The sequence below is a fragment of the Neurospora tetrasperma genome, assembly GCF_000213175.1.
Source record: "Neurospora tetrasperma FGSC 2508 unplaced genomic scaffold NEUTE1scaffold_81, whole genome shotgun sequence".
Taxonomy (NCBI): domain Eukaryota; kingdom Fungi; phylum Ascomycota; class Sordariomycetes; order Sordariales; family Sordariaceae; genus Neurospora; species Neurospora tetrasperma.
The window spans coordinates 9271430-9286529 of record NW_009799179.1 but is presented as its reverse complement, the minus strand read 5'-3'; the positions used below and the strand labels follow the sequence as shown (position 1 = coordinate 9286529).

At 54.8% G+C, this 15100-nt stretch overlaps 1 protein-coding gene across 1 annotated transcript; it reads right to left on the bottom strand.

Annotated features, from left to right (window-relative positions):
* Positions 1–96: 96 nt before the first annotated feature.
* On the bottom strand, positions 97–14444 carry NEUTE1DRAFT_134000 (uncharacterized protein; the record flags this gene model as incomplete). The annotated part of the gene is made up of 3 exons (XM_009858959.1): positions 97–1979; positions 2050–4088; positions 4163–14444. The coding sequence occupies 3 exons, from the start codon at positions 14442–14444 to the stop codon at positions 468–470; spliced, it is 13833 nt and encodes a 4610-aa protein (XP_009857261.1).
* Between the last annotated feature and the right edge of the window lie 656 nt (positions 14445–15100).

Below are 15100 nucleotides of genomic sequence, written 5' to 3'. Positions count from 1 at the left end.
ACACCTAAGGTAGACAAGTGATGGCGGAAGTGCAAAAGCAGGTTCATTCATATTCGTAGGTAGGTCTATCCTTCGTCCACGAAAAAAAGCGAAGATCCAAATTCGAAAACAACATATCACAACCCAATTCAAGACAAAAAGCAAAGCAAAGCAAAGCAAAGCAAAGCAAAGCAAAGTTAGATTTGCGCCTACCAACTCCGACGACCATCGACCGAGTAAATAATAACTGAAAACAATAAAACAAAGTAAGACTAAACAGCAACGACAAGACAGGAAATTACCAAGTAAGTAAGAAGATTCTTTTTAGGTCATCTCATCGTCATCTTTTCCTTCCTTCCATCCTTCTTTCTTTCCTGTCTATCTCTCCTTCCCGTTCCTTTCCTCCTCCCCCTCCATCTTCCATTTTCCATTTTCTATATTATATCCCATCCATCAGCGCTTCCATCCACCCATCATCCATCAGACAATCAAACCTGACTTCCCATCCCACCCATCATCTCATCTCCCCCCTTCATCCCCTGCGCCACCGGCTCCCGCGCCTTCTGACCACTAACAACCCTCCCACCCGCAGCACTCCTCTGCTTCCTCGGCCTCTGCACCAACACCTGCGCCGGACAAACCACCACCTCATCGTCTCCCCTCCCCCAATCATCCCCCTTTCTAATCACCAGCGGGAACAGCACCACTCGAACCGTAGCCCTCTGCCTCTCCAGTTCTTCGGGGCTCGGAACATCCACATCCCCGCTCCTTTCATTCATCAGCGCGGCATTGAAGCTGACCGTCTCAACCAACTCGCCGCTCTCGTCGTACTCCGGCTGCAGCGGCGGGAGCATGATATACTCTGCGCGCTGGGTTCGCATTTCAATTGAGAGTTTCACTGCTTCCCGCACCACACGGCGCAGTTGGTCCAAAATGACCTTTTCCTTGTCCGAAGGAGGCGGGAGGATCTTATCCAATGCGTCAAGAATAGCTTGGACGACTGCTTCCGTGTCGCGATCACGCTGCGATTTGTAATTCCTTCGTTGGCTGAGCAGAGTCAAAGTGACGGCGCGCCATTGGCGGACGGCGTGCACGGGTCCGGTCTCCGATAGTTGTTTCTCGAGGTACTTGAGGCGCTGGCGCTGGTCGCGGTCCATACCAAACAAGAAGCGGGTGAAGACGAATTCGTAGATCATGGTCATGGTCATGGACATGAGAACGTCGCGGCGGCGCACGCGATCAGCCAGGTAGACGTCGACGTCGGAGCCGTCGAGGACGGCGTTGTCGAGGCGATCGATGAGTTTTTCATCGTTGATCTCCGAGGTCAGTCGGCAGTGGCGCATGTCGCTGAACTTGGAAAAGCGGAGGACCCATTGCTGGACGTGGGCGCAGAGCTGGGACAGGCGCTGGTCGAAGTAGTCGACGTCGTGGAGGTCGAGGAAGTCGTCTGTTGCGGTGGGTTCCGGTGACCGGGCAATCTGTTGGCTATCGATTTGCTCCTGCAGCTCGCGAATCTGGGCGGTTTGAGCGTTCAATTGGGCGCGGAGGTGGGCGATCTGGGCATCCTTCTCTGCAATAGCCTTGGTGTATACCTGTTCGTGATTGCCTTGAGCGGCGGCCAGTTCCTCGGCGGCTTTCTTGACTTGTTCTTCGAGAGCGCGCACCGTCTCGTTGTGCTTGACAGCGATGGCCGAGGTGGAAGTCTTCAGGCCCTCATATGTCTCCTCGAGCCGGTTGCAGGTTTCTTGGGTTTCTTGGATTTCCCGCTGGAGGTTCTCAATCTCGACATTCTTATCGGCAAGGATGCTGGCCAGGTCGGCATTGCGTTGGGACAGTTCAGCTTCGGCGTCATTTTTGGCTTTTTGCAGCGCGGCATTCTCGGCCATCAACTGGGCAAGTCTGGCTTCCAGGTCAATGAGCTGGGCACTGTGTCGTTTGCGCAAGCTGGGCGGGCGGGCAGGTGATCGCGGGGATCCCAGGCGACCTTCGCCTAAGCCATCCTGTTGGAGCAATTGTTGTGTCAGCGTTGCTTTTCACACAGCAGTTTTCAATGCGGGACAAAACACTTACATAAACGTCGGGCACATCCATTGACCCCTTAGATCGGGTGCGGCCTTCATTGGCGACGGGCGTGGCAGATGCGACAGAAAGAGCCCGGGGCGTTGTCACAGCTTGTTTGTGCTGCTGCTGCTGCTGCTTGTCTTTGCTCTTGTCCTTGTCGACGAGGTTGTTGTTGGTGTTGTCGTCACCACCATCGGCAACAGGGCTGGTGGTGCCCAATGCCAGGGCAGGGGCAACTGCACCAGGGATTACGCTGTTAGCGCTGGTGGCCCTGCTAGTGTTGGGCCGGGGAGGACTAGGGGTGGCTGGGGCCTGGCTTTGGTGGGGGGCAGCAGGGGCAGCCGTCGGCGACGATCCCGATGTGTCACTGCCAGGCCGGGGGGGTTGAGCACGCGAGGGGGTTGTTGGGCTGACAGGGCCAATGCTGCTTCTGGAACCTGGCCCTTCAGCATCGGCCGGGGCTCCTCCCTCCCCTTCTGCAAGTGTACCAAGGAATGCCGACTTGGCGGCGGCATCCTGTTGGCTGCCAAAGGAGAGGGAGCGCAGGTTGCCAGTGGCTCGCTTGTCCATCCGCCTGAGCGGGGGAGTGCTTGTGTGAGACCGGCTGGTGCTGCTGATGCTGATGCTGCTGCTGCCTGGACTGTCAGGCCGCAAGTTGAGGTTGTTGTTATTGTTGGTGGCACTCAGTGGTTCGGGAGTGCGCAGTCGTGCAACACCAGTGTTGGAAGGGATTGGCCGGGCAACCGGTGATGGTGATTGGCCTGAAAGTGCTGATTGCAGCTGCTTGCTGATGTCCGAGACGCTCCGCAAAGCGCCTGTTGGCCTCAGCGCCACTCCCAGGCCTGGCAAGGTTTTGGGAATGTGCTGCTCAGGCTTGTCTTGCGGTGTTTCTTTCCTTGCCTTCTCGCTAGAATGCTGCTCCTTGACGACTTCCACATTGCCCTTGAGGCTCTCAGGCACTGGCTCCTGCACCTTGGGAGTCTCAGCAGTTCTCTGAGGAGACGAAGGACCAGTCTCGGTCCGATCACTGCCGGCAGATGGGCTATTGGCAAAATCCCGTAGATCAACCCCTCTCTCTCGCAGATCTTCCTCCTGGATTTGAGCTTGTCGTTCAAGTTGCTGTTGATGATACTGCTCGTTGAACACTGCGTACCGGGACATTTGCGGTGAGCCCCGGGCCGCCACGGTAAAAGTGCTATCACGGTTGGGATCCGCGATGGGAGTTCCGTATCTGAAAAGTCCCGTGATATTGGCTTTGTTGACGGGTGAATCGCCGTCCTTGTCGTGCCTGTTCCTGTCGTCATCCGTTGCCCAGTCTTCCTCTTGCAACGTCGGTAGGCTGTTGCAGGAATGCGCATAGTCTGAGATAGTGGACATGGGCGCGCTGGGCGTTTGTTGATGTTGATGACTTTGATCCGATGTCGCGTGACTGCCTGCCGGACCTTCCCCATGCTTCGTGTCACCACCACCTTCAATCGCCGTGTTTGAGCGACTGACGGCAAATGCTTCCTCTTCCGCAATGTCGTCAGGGAAGGAAAACCTGCGTTGCTCAGCCGGGGGAGGGGAGCTGGAATCTTCCCGACGATTGCTCTTCATTGCCCACGGCATCGGCGCTCCTTCTCTGATGGCCTTGGGAACGGTCTCGGAATCTTGGCGGTCGAGACTCGGTTCGTGAAGATCCTCGTTGTCCCCACCCTGGACATCCTCTACGTCCTCTTCACCTGCTTCTTCATCTTCAAGGTCGTCTCCAGACCGTGCATCCCTCTCACCAGGCTCTCCGTCCGATTCTTCCTCCTCACTGTCTTCTCGCTTGTCATCACTCCGCGTGACCGCGACGGGTTTGACTTGGTCGTCTTCATCCTCACTTCTATCCTTCTCTTCATCATCCTCACTGTCTGTCTCCTCACGCTCTTCATCATTTTCACTATCAATCTGTTCCTCCGCTCTCTCTTCTTTCTTCAAACTATTCGCGACGAGCGCAGCGCCGCCAAGCACGGCAACGGTGCCAGCCACGATTGCGACGCTTTGTGCTTGGTGAACTTGATGTTCTGCATTTAGATGAAAATTAGCAACATGTTCCATTATCCCATGTCTGTCTGACATATTAAAAAGCACTGCTTACCATCATCACGATCATATTCCTCGCTTCCGCTTCCGCTTTCGCTCTCCCATTCGTCATCGTCTGCTGGCACGTCACGAGACAATCCTTCATCCTCTTCCTCTTCCTCCTCCGCACCATAATCAGGCGATGCAGGCAGCTGCACATCCTCGGGATTGACCTCAGGGAAAGACGCAAACTCTTGATCTGCTGATCTCAGCTCCGGTGAGCAATGGTACCTCAACTCGGGCGAATGCCAAAACTCGACCGGTTCAGTATACACTGGGGTATGAACCTCCTCTGATTCTTCATACCCGTGTTGTTGAGGGGCTGAGTAGTCGACAGGGTGCATCATGAGTGGATGCGGATGCGGAAGTTCCCGCTCGTAGCGCTCGTGGTGTTGTGCTGGGCTCATATCCGGAGACGGGAGGAGGTCGGCTAGCGGGTCGTAGTCATCGTCTTCTTCATCTTCATATTCCGCTTCCGAGTCGAGTAGAGGGTGGGTTGTCGTTTCTTGTTCAGGCTCAGAGTGGAACTCATGCTCATGTTCAGGCTCAGGTGTAGAGGGGACTTCGATTTGTTCGGCCTGGACAATAGGGGAAGCTGGAAGTTCGATCTCCTCAGGTACCATTGCGGGAGATGATGGTAGTTCGATTTCCTCGAGCTTTGTGGCATCTGCCTCGGAGCTAGAGTCAGAGTCAGAGGCGAGCTCTGCATTTTCAGGTTCGACAGAAGAAGATGGAAGCTGAATATTCCTGGCTTCAATGGCAGGAGATGAAGGGAGTTCAACCTCCTCGGGCTTCGTGGCATGAGCTTCAACAATTGGCGTACTGTCTTCGTCCGCCTCGGAGTCAGAGTCAGAGGAGAGCTCTGCATCTTCGAGTTCGTTGGCAGGCGAAGAAGGAAGCTCAACCTCCCGAGGAACAATTTGAGGTGAGGAAGGAAGTTCGATGTCCTCAGGTACAATTGCAGGAGATGAAGGTAGTTCAATCTCCTCGGGCTTTGCAACATGAGCTTCAATAATTGGCGTCGTCATGTCTTGCTCATCCGCCTCGGACTCAGAATCAGAGGCAACTTGCACGTCTTCAGGTTCATTGACAGGCGAAGCAGGAAGCTCAACTTCCTCAGGTTCATTGATAGGCGAAGAAGGAAGCTCAACCTCCTCAGGAACACTCCGAGGCGAGACAGGCAACTCGATATCCTGGGGCTTGATGATCTCGGGGGAAGCAGGGAGTTCAATTTCCTCAGGGTACACCTTTGGCGTGGCAGGACGGTAAAAGTCCTCGAACTCGTCATCCACATGTCTGCTGCTGCTGTGATCTTCGACTGGTTGTGGAGAAGCAGGTGCGGAATCGTTCTCATCCTCCTCATCATCAGAATGATCTTTGTTGTCCTTCGAAACCTCGGAAGCAAGCGTAAGTCCAGCGGCAACCAAGCCTGTAGCGATAATAGGGATTGTTTCCTCCACTGGGGAACTAGGAAGTTCCACGTCCTCCGGCTTCAGGGCAGGCGAGGAAGGGAGTTCAACCTCTTCGGGCTCGATGTGGGGAGGAGGCGAGGGTGAGGTCTGGCGCTGTAGACTGGGCGGGAGAATCTGTCTTGAGTGTAACTGCTGGAGCTCAGCGATATAACGTTGTAGGTTAGGCGGAAGGATTTGTCCTGAATGCAATTGCTGGAGCTCAACAATGTCGATGTCCCCTGGAGTATTTTGAGGTTCCTCGGGGATTTTAGGCGAGGAAGGGAGCTCAACCTCTTCGGGTTTGATTTGGGGAGGAGGCGAGGGTGAGGCCTGACGTTGTAGGTTAGGCGGAACGATTTGTCTTGAATGTAACTGCTGGAGCTCAGCAATATAACGTTCTAGGTAAGGCGGAAGGATTTGTCTTGAATGTAACCGCTGGAGCTCAGCGATATGACGTTGTAGATTAGGTGGAAGGATTTGTCTTGAATGCAACTGCTGGAGCTCAGCAGTATCGATAAACGCGGGATTGTGTAGAGGTTCCTCAGCGGTTTCAGGCGAGGAAGGGAGCTCAACCTCTTCTGGCTTGATGTGGGAAGGGGGTGATGCCGGATGCTGTAAGTTGGGCGGAATGATTTGCCTTGAGTGTAATTGCTGGAGCTCAGTGATGTTGATGTCGGCTGGAGTAGTATGAGATTCCTTGTGAAGTTCAGGTGAGGAAGGGAGTTCAATCTCTTCGGGCTTGATTTCAGGCGATAACGGGACCTGACGCTGCAAGTTAGGCGGAACGATTTGTCTTGAATGCAACCGCTGGAGCTCAGCAATATAACGTTGTAGGTTAGGCGGAAGGATTTGTCCTGAATGCAATTGCTGCAGCTCAACAATGTCGATATCCGCTGGAGTATCTTGAGATGCCCCGTGGAGTTCAGGCGAGGAAGGGAGCTCAACCTCTTCGGGCTTGATTATGGGCGATGACGGGACCTGACGTTGTAGGTTAGATGGAACGACTTGTCGTGAATGCAACCGATGGAGCTCATCAACGTCAATCTCAACCGACGGACTGTCTTGAGATTCCTCGTGGATCTCAGGTGAAGCAGAGCGCTCATCATGTTCAGACTTGTCAATAACAGGCGCCTCATGTGTATGCGCCGGCGCCGACGTAGATTCCTCCTCCTCATCAGTAGGCTCCGACTCCTCCATCACCGTCGACAGAGTCTCAACCTCATGCGCATGCACAGGTTGCACAGGAATGTCAAACAAAGACTCAACCTCTTCCTCCTCTTCTTCGAGTACAGCCCTAGGAGTAGCGGGCTGAATTTCCACACTAGGCAGAGACATTCCTCGTCCCCACTCGGGAGAAGCATCATGTTCATCATCTTCTGCTGCCGGCTCAGGTTCAGGTTCAGGCTCCGGCTCAGGCTCTTGCGCAACCTTTACCTCGGCCTCGCGCTCCCTTGTTCTTTCCTCCTCTTCCGGCTGCAACCCAGGCGAACTCTCCGGGCTAGGCGTAATTTCCATTCCCACGCCAGGTGTAACCACCATCGGAACAGCACCGACGTCCTCTCCTTCATCGTCCAGGTACGAAACAGCCATCTCTAAAGCCATAGACTGGTCCTGTGCCTGTCCCTGACCCGTCGGCGACCCCATAGAGTCTACCGAGCTGACAGAGGGAGGCCGAGTCGGCTCTTCCTTCTCGGGAACGATAGTCTCTCCCAACGAATCCAAGTCAACTGGCACCGGCACCACCCTATTGGCGGCGTTGGGTGCCGTATGTCCACCAAAAAAAGATGGCTGACGTGGTCTGGATTTGGATCGGACTTTACGATCGTCTGCGAATGTCTCGAGATAATTGGCTGCGAGTTCGCGCGACTGGCGCTGGGTTTGTTCTTTGAGCAGAACTGAGACTGGTGGTTGCTGCTGGTGCATGGATGATGCCGATGGCGGGAAGCGGGGCGTAACAGGGGAAGAGCCACGGTTGACGGAGGAAGACTCGAGGAAGGAAGCGGCGAGCGCTTTGGCTTTTCCAGTAGTAGTAAAAGCGGGCCACGAGTTTCTAACTGATGAGGATTTGGCGCGTGGTGAGAGAGACGCTGCGAGGGCTTCGTTGTTGAGGCGTGCTGGCTCGGTGGACCTGATGCGCTTGTGTCTGACTGGCTCTGCCTGCTGGGGGGGTTGGCGTGTCTGTTCGGTGGTGGACGGAGACGGGGCAGCGGGCTTGGGAGATTCTTTGACTAGTGTCTCCCTTGTTGAGGCGTATGGCATGGGCGTGCGGGGAGCGAATAGGGTCTCAAATCCTTGCGTTTCGTCGATGGACTTCCGAGGTTTCTTAACTTCATGCTCCTCGGGCTCGGAGGGCGGGTCATGAGTGAAGTGGCTGGCGTGCTCGTGAGCAGGCTCCTCCGCCTCGGAAGGAAGTTCTTCGAAAATAGCACCCTCGGGCAACTCGACGTTATTGAAGTAATCGCCGTCATCATCTCCAGCTTCCTCGAGAGGGAAGGTGGAAGCGGAGAGAAGCTTGGGAGAGGGCCCATCCGTAGGGTAGAGATCCATGGGGGCGTCCTCAATGAGACCGAGGCCGACTGTAGTGGGAGATAAGGCAGTAGCATAATCGTACTCATCGAAGCCTCTATTGATGGCACCCTTGACGGCGGGGTGGACCTCAACGGTCGCTTCCAGTTCCGGTTCATCGTCTTTGGTCGGTGTTGTAAGGAGCTCATTCACGGTGGCCGCAGCGAGTGCTGCTGCTCCTGCTGCGGCGGTGGCTGCTGCTATCGACGTGGAAGTTGGAACTGGCGACCCACCAGCTGACCGACGAAGGTCCACATTGTCTTCTGCTTCGCGGCTGAGAATGTCAGCATGATGTCCGTCGCCAGTAGTAGTAGTAGTAGTACTTGAAGGGTCTCGAGGTATGATGGGGGCATCATCTTCCGATCGCTCGATCGCAGCAGCCACCTCTTCCCGTTCTCGGGTTGGTTTTGGTTGGTTCGGTTGCTTACTTGTTGGGACCTCGGTGAGTAGGCCGTTTTCCGAGATCTCTGAATCGGCACCGTCAATAGAATCAAGATCATCAACATCGTCGACATTGTCGACCATTTCCCATTTCTGTGCCGGATCGGTCTTTGCTGCATCGCCCTGTTGCGTTAGTTCCTCAGCACCGGTTGCAGGTTGTTTGCCCTTGCCGTCAACAGCATCGTAGTAGAGGTCCGAGTCGAAGCTCTGTCGGACAGGTTCAATTGGTTCTGGCTCGGATTCTGTCGCAGGTGAAGCCGGATGCTCCACGTCTTTGGGTAGAAGGACGGGCGAATCTTCGGGAGCAGTGTGCTTGTCAAGCTGCTCTTCGCCTTGCTGCTCTTGAACGTGAGAAAGATCGAGAGGTTGCTCACGTTCCAAGTCAACCACCGGAGAAGGCGGAAGTTCCACATCTTCGGGTAAGGTGACAGGCGAAGGAGGAAGTTCCACATCTTGAGCAAGCACCTCAGGAGAAGCAGGGAGCTCCAAGTCCTCAGGCTTGACAATTGGCGTAGACGGGAGTTCGCTATCTTCCTCGGAAACTTCAATGGCCCCTGCAGATGTCTCAGGCTCGACTGGCAGCTGTTCATCTGCCAAGTTAACAACGGGAGAAGCGGGCAGCTCTACCTCTTCGGGAACGATCTCAGGCGAAGGAGGTAGCTCAAGGTCCTCGGGCTTAGGTTTGGGCGAAGATGGGAGCTCGAAGGTGACAGGCTCAATGGGGAGCTGACGTTCCAACTCAACGATAGGAGAGAGGGGAAGTTCCACATCTTCAGGGACGACTTCGGGAGAGGAAGGAAGCTCGACATCCTCGGGCTTTGTCACAGGAGAGGACGAGGGCTCGATGTCCTCTTGTGGGGCAATGTCGGCTTCAAGATTGATGTTCCGTTCGAACGGCTCAGAGACGGTTGCGGGCTGTTCTTCTGTCTCGGCCACAGGAGAAGCGGGAAGTTCTACCTCTTCAGGGGTTATCTTGGGAGAAAGTGGGAGTTCGACTTCTTCAGGAACAATCTTAGGCGAGGCGGGGAGTTCAATAGCGGCACTCTCCAGCACATCTTGTTCGGGACCATTATCGTGCTCAGCACTGATGCCGCGCTCAACTGGAAGCTGCTCGTCATCCAACCCATCCACCGGGGATACCGGCAATTCAACTTCTTCAGGAACAACCTTAGGAGAAGCAGGAAGCTCAACCTCCTCAGGCTCCAAAGCAGGCGAAAGAGGGAGTTCTAGCTCATCAGACTGGACTTCGGCCTTGACTTCAGGAGAGGATGGGAGTTCAAGAGCGGCACTCCTAGCATCATCCTCCTCCAAGTCATCGAGTTGCTGATCAACGCTGGACCCAGCCTCCTCGGTAGCAATTGGAAGTTGGGTATGCTCAGGTTCCTGGGGCTCAGCCATGGGAGAAAGTGGAAGCTCGATGTCTTGAGGGACAAGTTCAGGTGAAGCTGGAAGTTCTACCTCTTCAGGAGTAACCTTAGGTGAGGCCGGAAGTTGAGTGTCAACAGAAGGCGAGGCGGGACGCTGGATATGTGGTGGGATAATCTGGCGCGAGTGCAAATGTTGCAGCTGCTCAGTGTCCACTTGCTCCACAGGCGAAGCAGGAAGTTCAATCTCCTCAGGTGCCATCTTAGGCTCAGCGTCAGACTTTGGCTCAGGCAAAGCGGAATTTTCCACTTCCTCGGCATCTGGAACAACCTGAGGGGGACCCGGAAGTTCAACCTCCTCAGGGATAACCTCCTCAATAGTTGGCGAAGCGGAGCGCTCAATATGTGGCGGGATGATCTGGCTTGAGTGGAATCGCTGAAGTTCATCAACGTCCACTTCATCCACAGGCGAAGCAGGCAGTTCAACTTCCTCCGGAGTGATCTTTGGCGAGCCGGAAGAGGAAGTCGCATAGTGGATATTCCTGGGAATAATCTGGGCCGAATGCAGATGCTGAAGCTCAGTGATCTTGGACTCGTCGAAAGGCGACGGCGAGCGCGGTGCCTCAATTTCTTCCGGTGTGATCTTGGGCGAGGTAGGCTCAGAAGCTGGGAGCTCAACTTCTTCGGGAGCAGATTGAAGCTCGGCACCATCCAATTCATCTTTGACGGACGATGGCGATCCTGGGAGCTCAACCTCCGCGGGTGTGATCTCCTTCAGAGGCGCAATCGGAAGATCAACGTCCTCAAGATCAACCTCACCCCAAGTTGAATCAGCACGCTGAACGTACAGGGGAAGGATCTGAGCCGAGTGTCCATGCTGCATTTCGACGACATTCAATTTCGCCTCCACCGGTGAAGATGAACGTGGCAGTTCAACCTCCTCAGGTGTGAACTTTGCCAATGGCGAAGCAGGGAGCTCAATGTCTTCGGGAACGGCCTGGGCCTGGACTGTAGGCGACACGGAGCGTTGGAGATGGGGAGGAATGATCTGAGTCGAATGCTGATGTTGAAGCTCGGTAATATCCAGGTTTTCTGCAGGCGAAGGTGAGCGCGGAATCTCGACTTCTTCGGATGCGAGCTTAGGCGAAGATGGAGTTGACTCTAGATTCTCAACTTCTTCAGAAACAACATTGGGCGAAACCGGCATTTGAACCTCTTCGGGTGTGATCTCCTTCAGAGGCGCCTTTGGAAGCTCAACGTCCTCAGGCTCAACCTCACCCCAGGTCGAATCCGCACGCTGAATGTGTGGAGGAAGAATCTGGCTCGAGTGCAAGTGCTGAATCTCAGTAACGTCCAGTTCAGCGCCGGGCGAGGATGAGTGAGGAACTTCAACCTCTTCGGGTGCAGTCTCAGTCAAAGTTGAAGCAGGAACCTCAACCTCCTCAGGACCAATCTCAGCCGAAGCCGCCCGCTGAACATGTGGAGGAAGAATCTGACTCGAGTGTAGGTGCTGAAGCTCGGTAACATCCAACTCAGCCGCGGGCGATGGCGATCTTTGGGCTTCGATAGTCTCAGGAGTGGCCTCGTTCTCGGGGGAAGCAGGAAGTTCATCCTCCTTGGATGCAGTTTCAGTCAAAGTTGAAGCAGGAACATCAACCTCCTCAGGACCAATCTCAGGCGAAGCCGCGCGCTGAACATGCGGAGGAATAATCTGACTAGAATGCAAGTGCTGAATCTCATCGACATCCAGTTCCACATTCTCAGGCACGGGTGAGCGCGGAAGCTCAACATCCTCAGTCGCGGCCTCCTTTACAGGAGAAGCAGGAACGTCAACCTCCTCGGAACCAGTCTCTGACAAGGTCAGGGATTGCACCTCTTCATGAATTACTGCAGGGGATACCGACCGCTGAACATGCGGCGGGATAATCTGACTCGAGTGTAGGTGCTGCATCTCATCGACATCCAAGTCCCCCACCACAGGCGAAGAAGGCGAGCGGGGGAGTTCAACTTCCTCGGGAACAATCTTGTGCGAAGCAGAAACTTGGAAATTATCATCAGATTGTTCGTCGACGATTTGGTCGTCCTGCTCAGCAGCCGTTGGAAGATCCATATCTTCTTCAACTTCCGCCTCGGTCAAATGTGACTCGGGCAAACCAGAATCTCCAGGGAGTGTCTTGGATGAGTCTAGGACTTGGTTTTCGGGAGAGGTGGGGAGTTCTTCAGATGCGGGTAAGATTTCTTCGACAGGCGAGGTTGGGAGTTCGATGTCCGCAGGCGCGATCTTGGGCGAAGATGAAATTTCGTGGATGTTGTCAGATTGATCGCCGGGACTCTGGATGACTTCGTGGGCGAGAGTCGGGACTTCAACCTCAGGCGACATCGGCAGCTCAACATCCTCAGGCAGCCGAGCAGTCGTAATCGGAAGCTTCGTCTCTTCATGTTCGGCCTCAGGCAAGAGTGACTTTGGCAATCCCACATCTTCGGATGAAATCTTGGGTGAAGCTGGGTGTTGCACCTCGGACGACAGCGCAGGCGCAAATTGAACGGTTTCCTCCTCAGGTGCAGGTGCAAGTGCAGGTGCAGACGAAACAGCCCTTTCCTCAAACGCAGTACCCTTAGTCGAAGGAACCGAGCGCTCCACAGGCGAAGAAGGCGTGAACTCCATCGCCGCCTCAAGCGCAGGCGAAAGCACCGCGTCCTCCGGTGTGCTCTTGGGCGAAGGGGACGACGAAGCAGGAGCGAAATTGGGCGACTCGACAGGAGAGGCAGGGAGTTCCACTTGCGCTGGTGAGATTCTTGGCGACGACGATGCGGATGCGGGTGAACCTTGGGAAGGAGGAGAATGCTGCTGGACTTCAACATGATCAACTGTTCCCTCATCAGGCGAAGACGCGAACCCCTCCTCCTGGGGATCATCACTAAAGCTCCGCTCGTATTGCTCGACATCAACTGGCGACCCATCATCCTCGTCATCATCATCCTCAAACTCATCGTCAGGTGAAAGCGGTAGTCCTTCATCATCAGAAAGAGGCTCAGGCGAGAATTGATAGCCGGGTACGATATTAGGTGAAGGCAAGAGCTGAGGGCGCTGTGGAGAAGGCGGAAGCTCGATGTTTTCTGGCTTAACCTTGGGCAAGACCGTGGGCGAAGTCGAAGTTGAGATGGTAACATTGGCGACGGCTTCGTGGGACTCGGCTGTGATCGGAAGGTCCTTGTCTTGATCATTGGTCTCAGGCTTGGGAGAGGGTGAAGCTGGGAGCTCTATATCCGTAGGTGCGACCATGGGCGATGAGTGTGCAGATGGGAGTTCCGCATCCTTGGTAAGTCCAGTAAAAGATGCAAGCTCCGCATCTCGGTTATCAACTTCAGGAGAAGGAGACCTAGACTCATCGAGCTCCTCCAACTCTTCAGCCAACGTCTTCTGCTTCGACTGGGACGCAGAATTCTCCTCCACTTCAGAAAGCTCAGCCGCATCAGTTGGAACCTTGGAATTAGAGACTTCAACCGCGGGCGAATGAGCAGGCGAATGCTCACGAGAAGTCGGGATCTCTACATCTTGATGACCGCTAACAGGTGACTTGACATGCTCATGAATCTCGGCGACGATTGGTTTCTCCTCTCGATGCTCCACATCAGCAGGTGAGGGCGGCAGTTCAATATCCTCGGGTGGTGGTGGCATGTCCAGGGAGCTTGGGACGGCCATTAGAACAGGGGACTTCTCCAAGGATGACGGTTGCGCATGAGCATCGGCAGTGGTGGTAACCTTGGGTGGTGGTGATTGAGAAAAAAGTTGTTGTTCGTCGTCACCATGAGAAGAATGCAGCGGCTGAAGCTGAAGCTGTTCGTCGATGATGATAGGTGTGGATTCTGAATCAGGGGAGGCGGGAAGCTCCACCACACCTTCAGGGGTAACCTTCGGTGAGAGCGGCAGTCGGATATCTGTGGGTCTGATCTCGGAAATAGGGTGTTGGCCACGTTGGTCAGCGTGCTGGCCAAGGCTTAGTTCGCTGTCTGACTTGGGATCATCCTCGACGTGCTGATCGCCTTTAGGCTTGGTGTTGTCGACGTCGATATCTTGAGCGGATTGGTGGTGATGAGGCTCATTGACATTGACAGTGACAGTGACAGGAACAGGCGAAGCCGGCAACTCCACCTCCTCAGGCCTGGGCGCAGTATGGTGCGGCGGCGCCGGTGATGAGGGAGATGGAGGAAGCTCCACTTCTTCAGGCTCGGTCATTCTAAGTGAAGAAGAAGAGGAGGAAAAAGAAGAACGAGCAGCCGCGCGGTGTGACGGGGCATGCTCGTCGGTAGTAGTACTAGCTTCGGTAGCCTGGGACGACGCGGTGTTGACAGCAGCAGCAGCAGCAGCAGCAGTGCTTGTAGTGGCAGCGATAGTTGTTGTAACAATAGCGGCGGTAGTAGTTGAAACAAGGTTAGGAGAGGTAGTTTCGGATGGAAGCTCTTCAGAAGCAGACATGGAAGAGCGGGAAGAACGACAAGGAAGGAGTGGGGAAGAAGACGAGGGAAGGTTAGTCGCCGCCTCAGAAGTTGGCAGCACCAAGTCGCCGGGTTCCTCGTGCCTCTGAGCCTCAGGCGTGAAAAGTGGGATGTCCGATTGCTGCCCAATGAACTGCAGCATATGGATTAGCACAAGACTTATTCCAGACATCCGATTGGGTACATGGGGGGAAAGAGGTGGAATACCTTGTCAGGGTTCTGGTCCTGGTCGCGGTCGGCAGTGGTGGTGGCCGGTGAGAGAGGCTCCACGGTGCTCTGCTTGGCTTGTTCAACCGCCGGCTCGGATTCGGTGAGATCGCCAGCGTCTGATAGGGTTGACCAAACTTGTTCAGGGTTCATTGCGTGTCTGGGAGATCGCTGGTTGAAGCCTTGTTCAATTGGCTCATTTTCGCTTTCGGCGAGTTCAGCTGAAGGTGAAGGAGAGGCGGGCAGCTGGACATCTTCAGGATTGACTGCATGTGAAGATGGGTCGTTTTGGAATTGCTGACTGATGATGATATGTTCAATTGGCTCAATCTCGGACATAGCTGGAGGGGGAGAAAGTGGCAGTCCAATCTCTTGAGGGTTGAGTGAGTTGTCTTTCTCAAGCTGCTGGTCAAAGTCCCGCTCAACTGG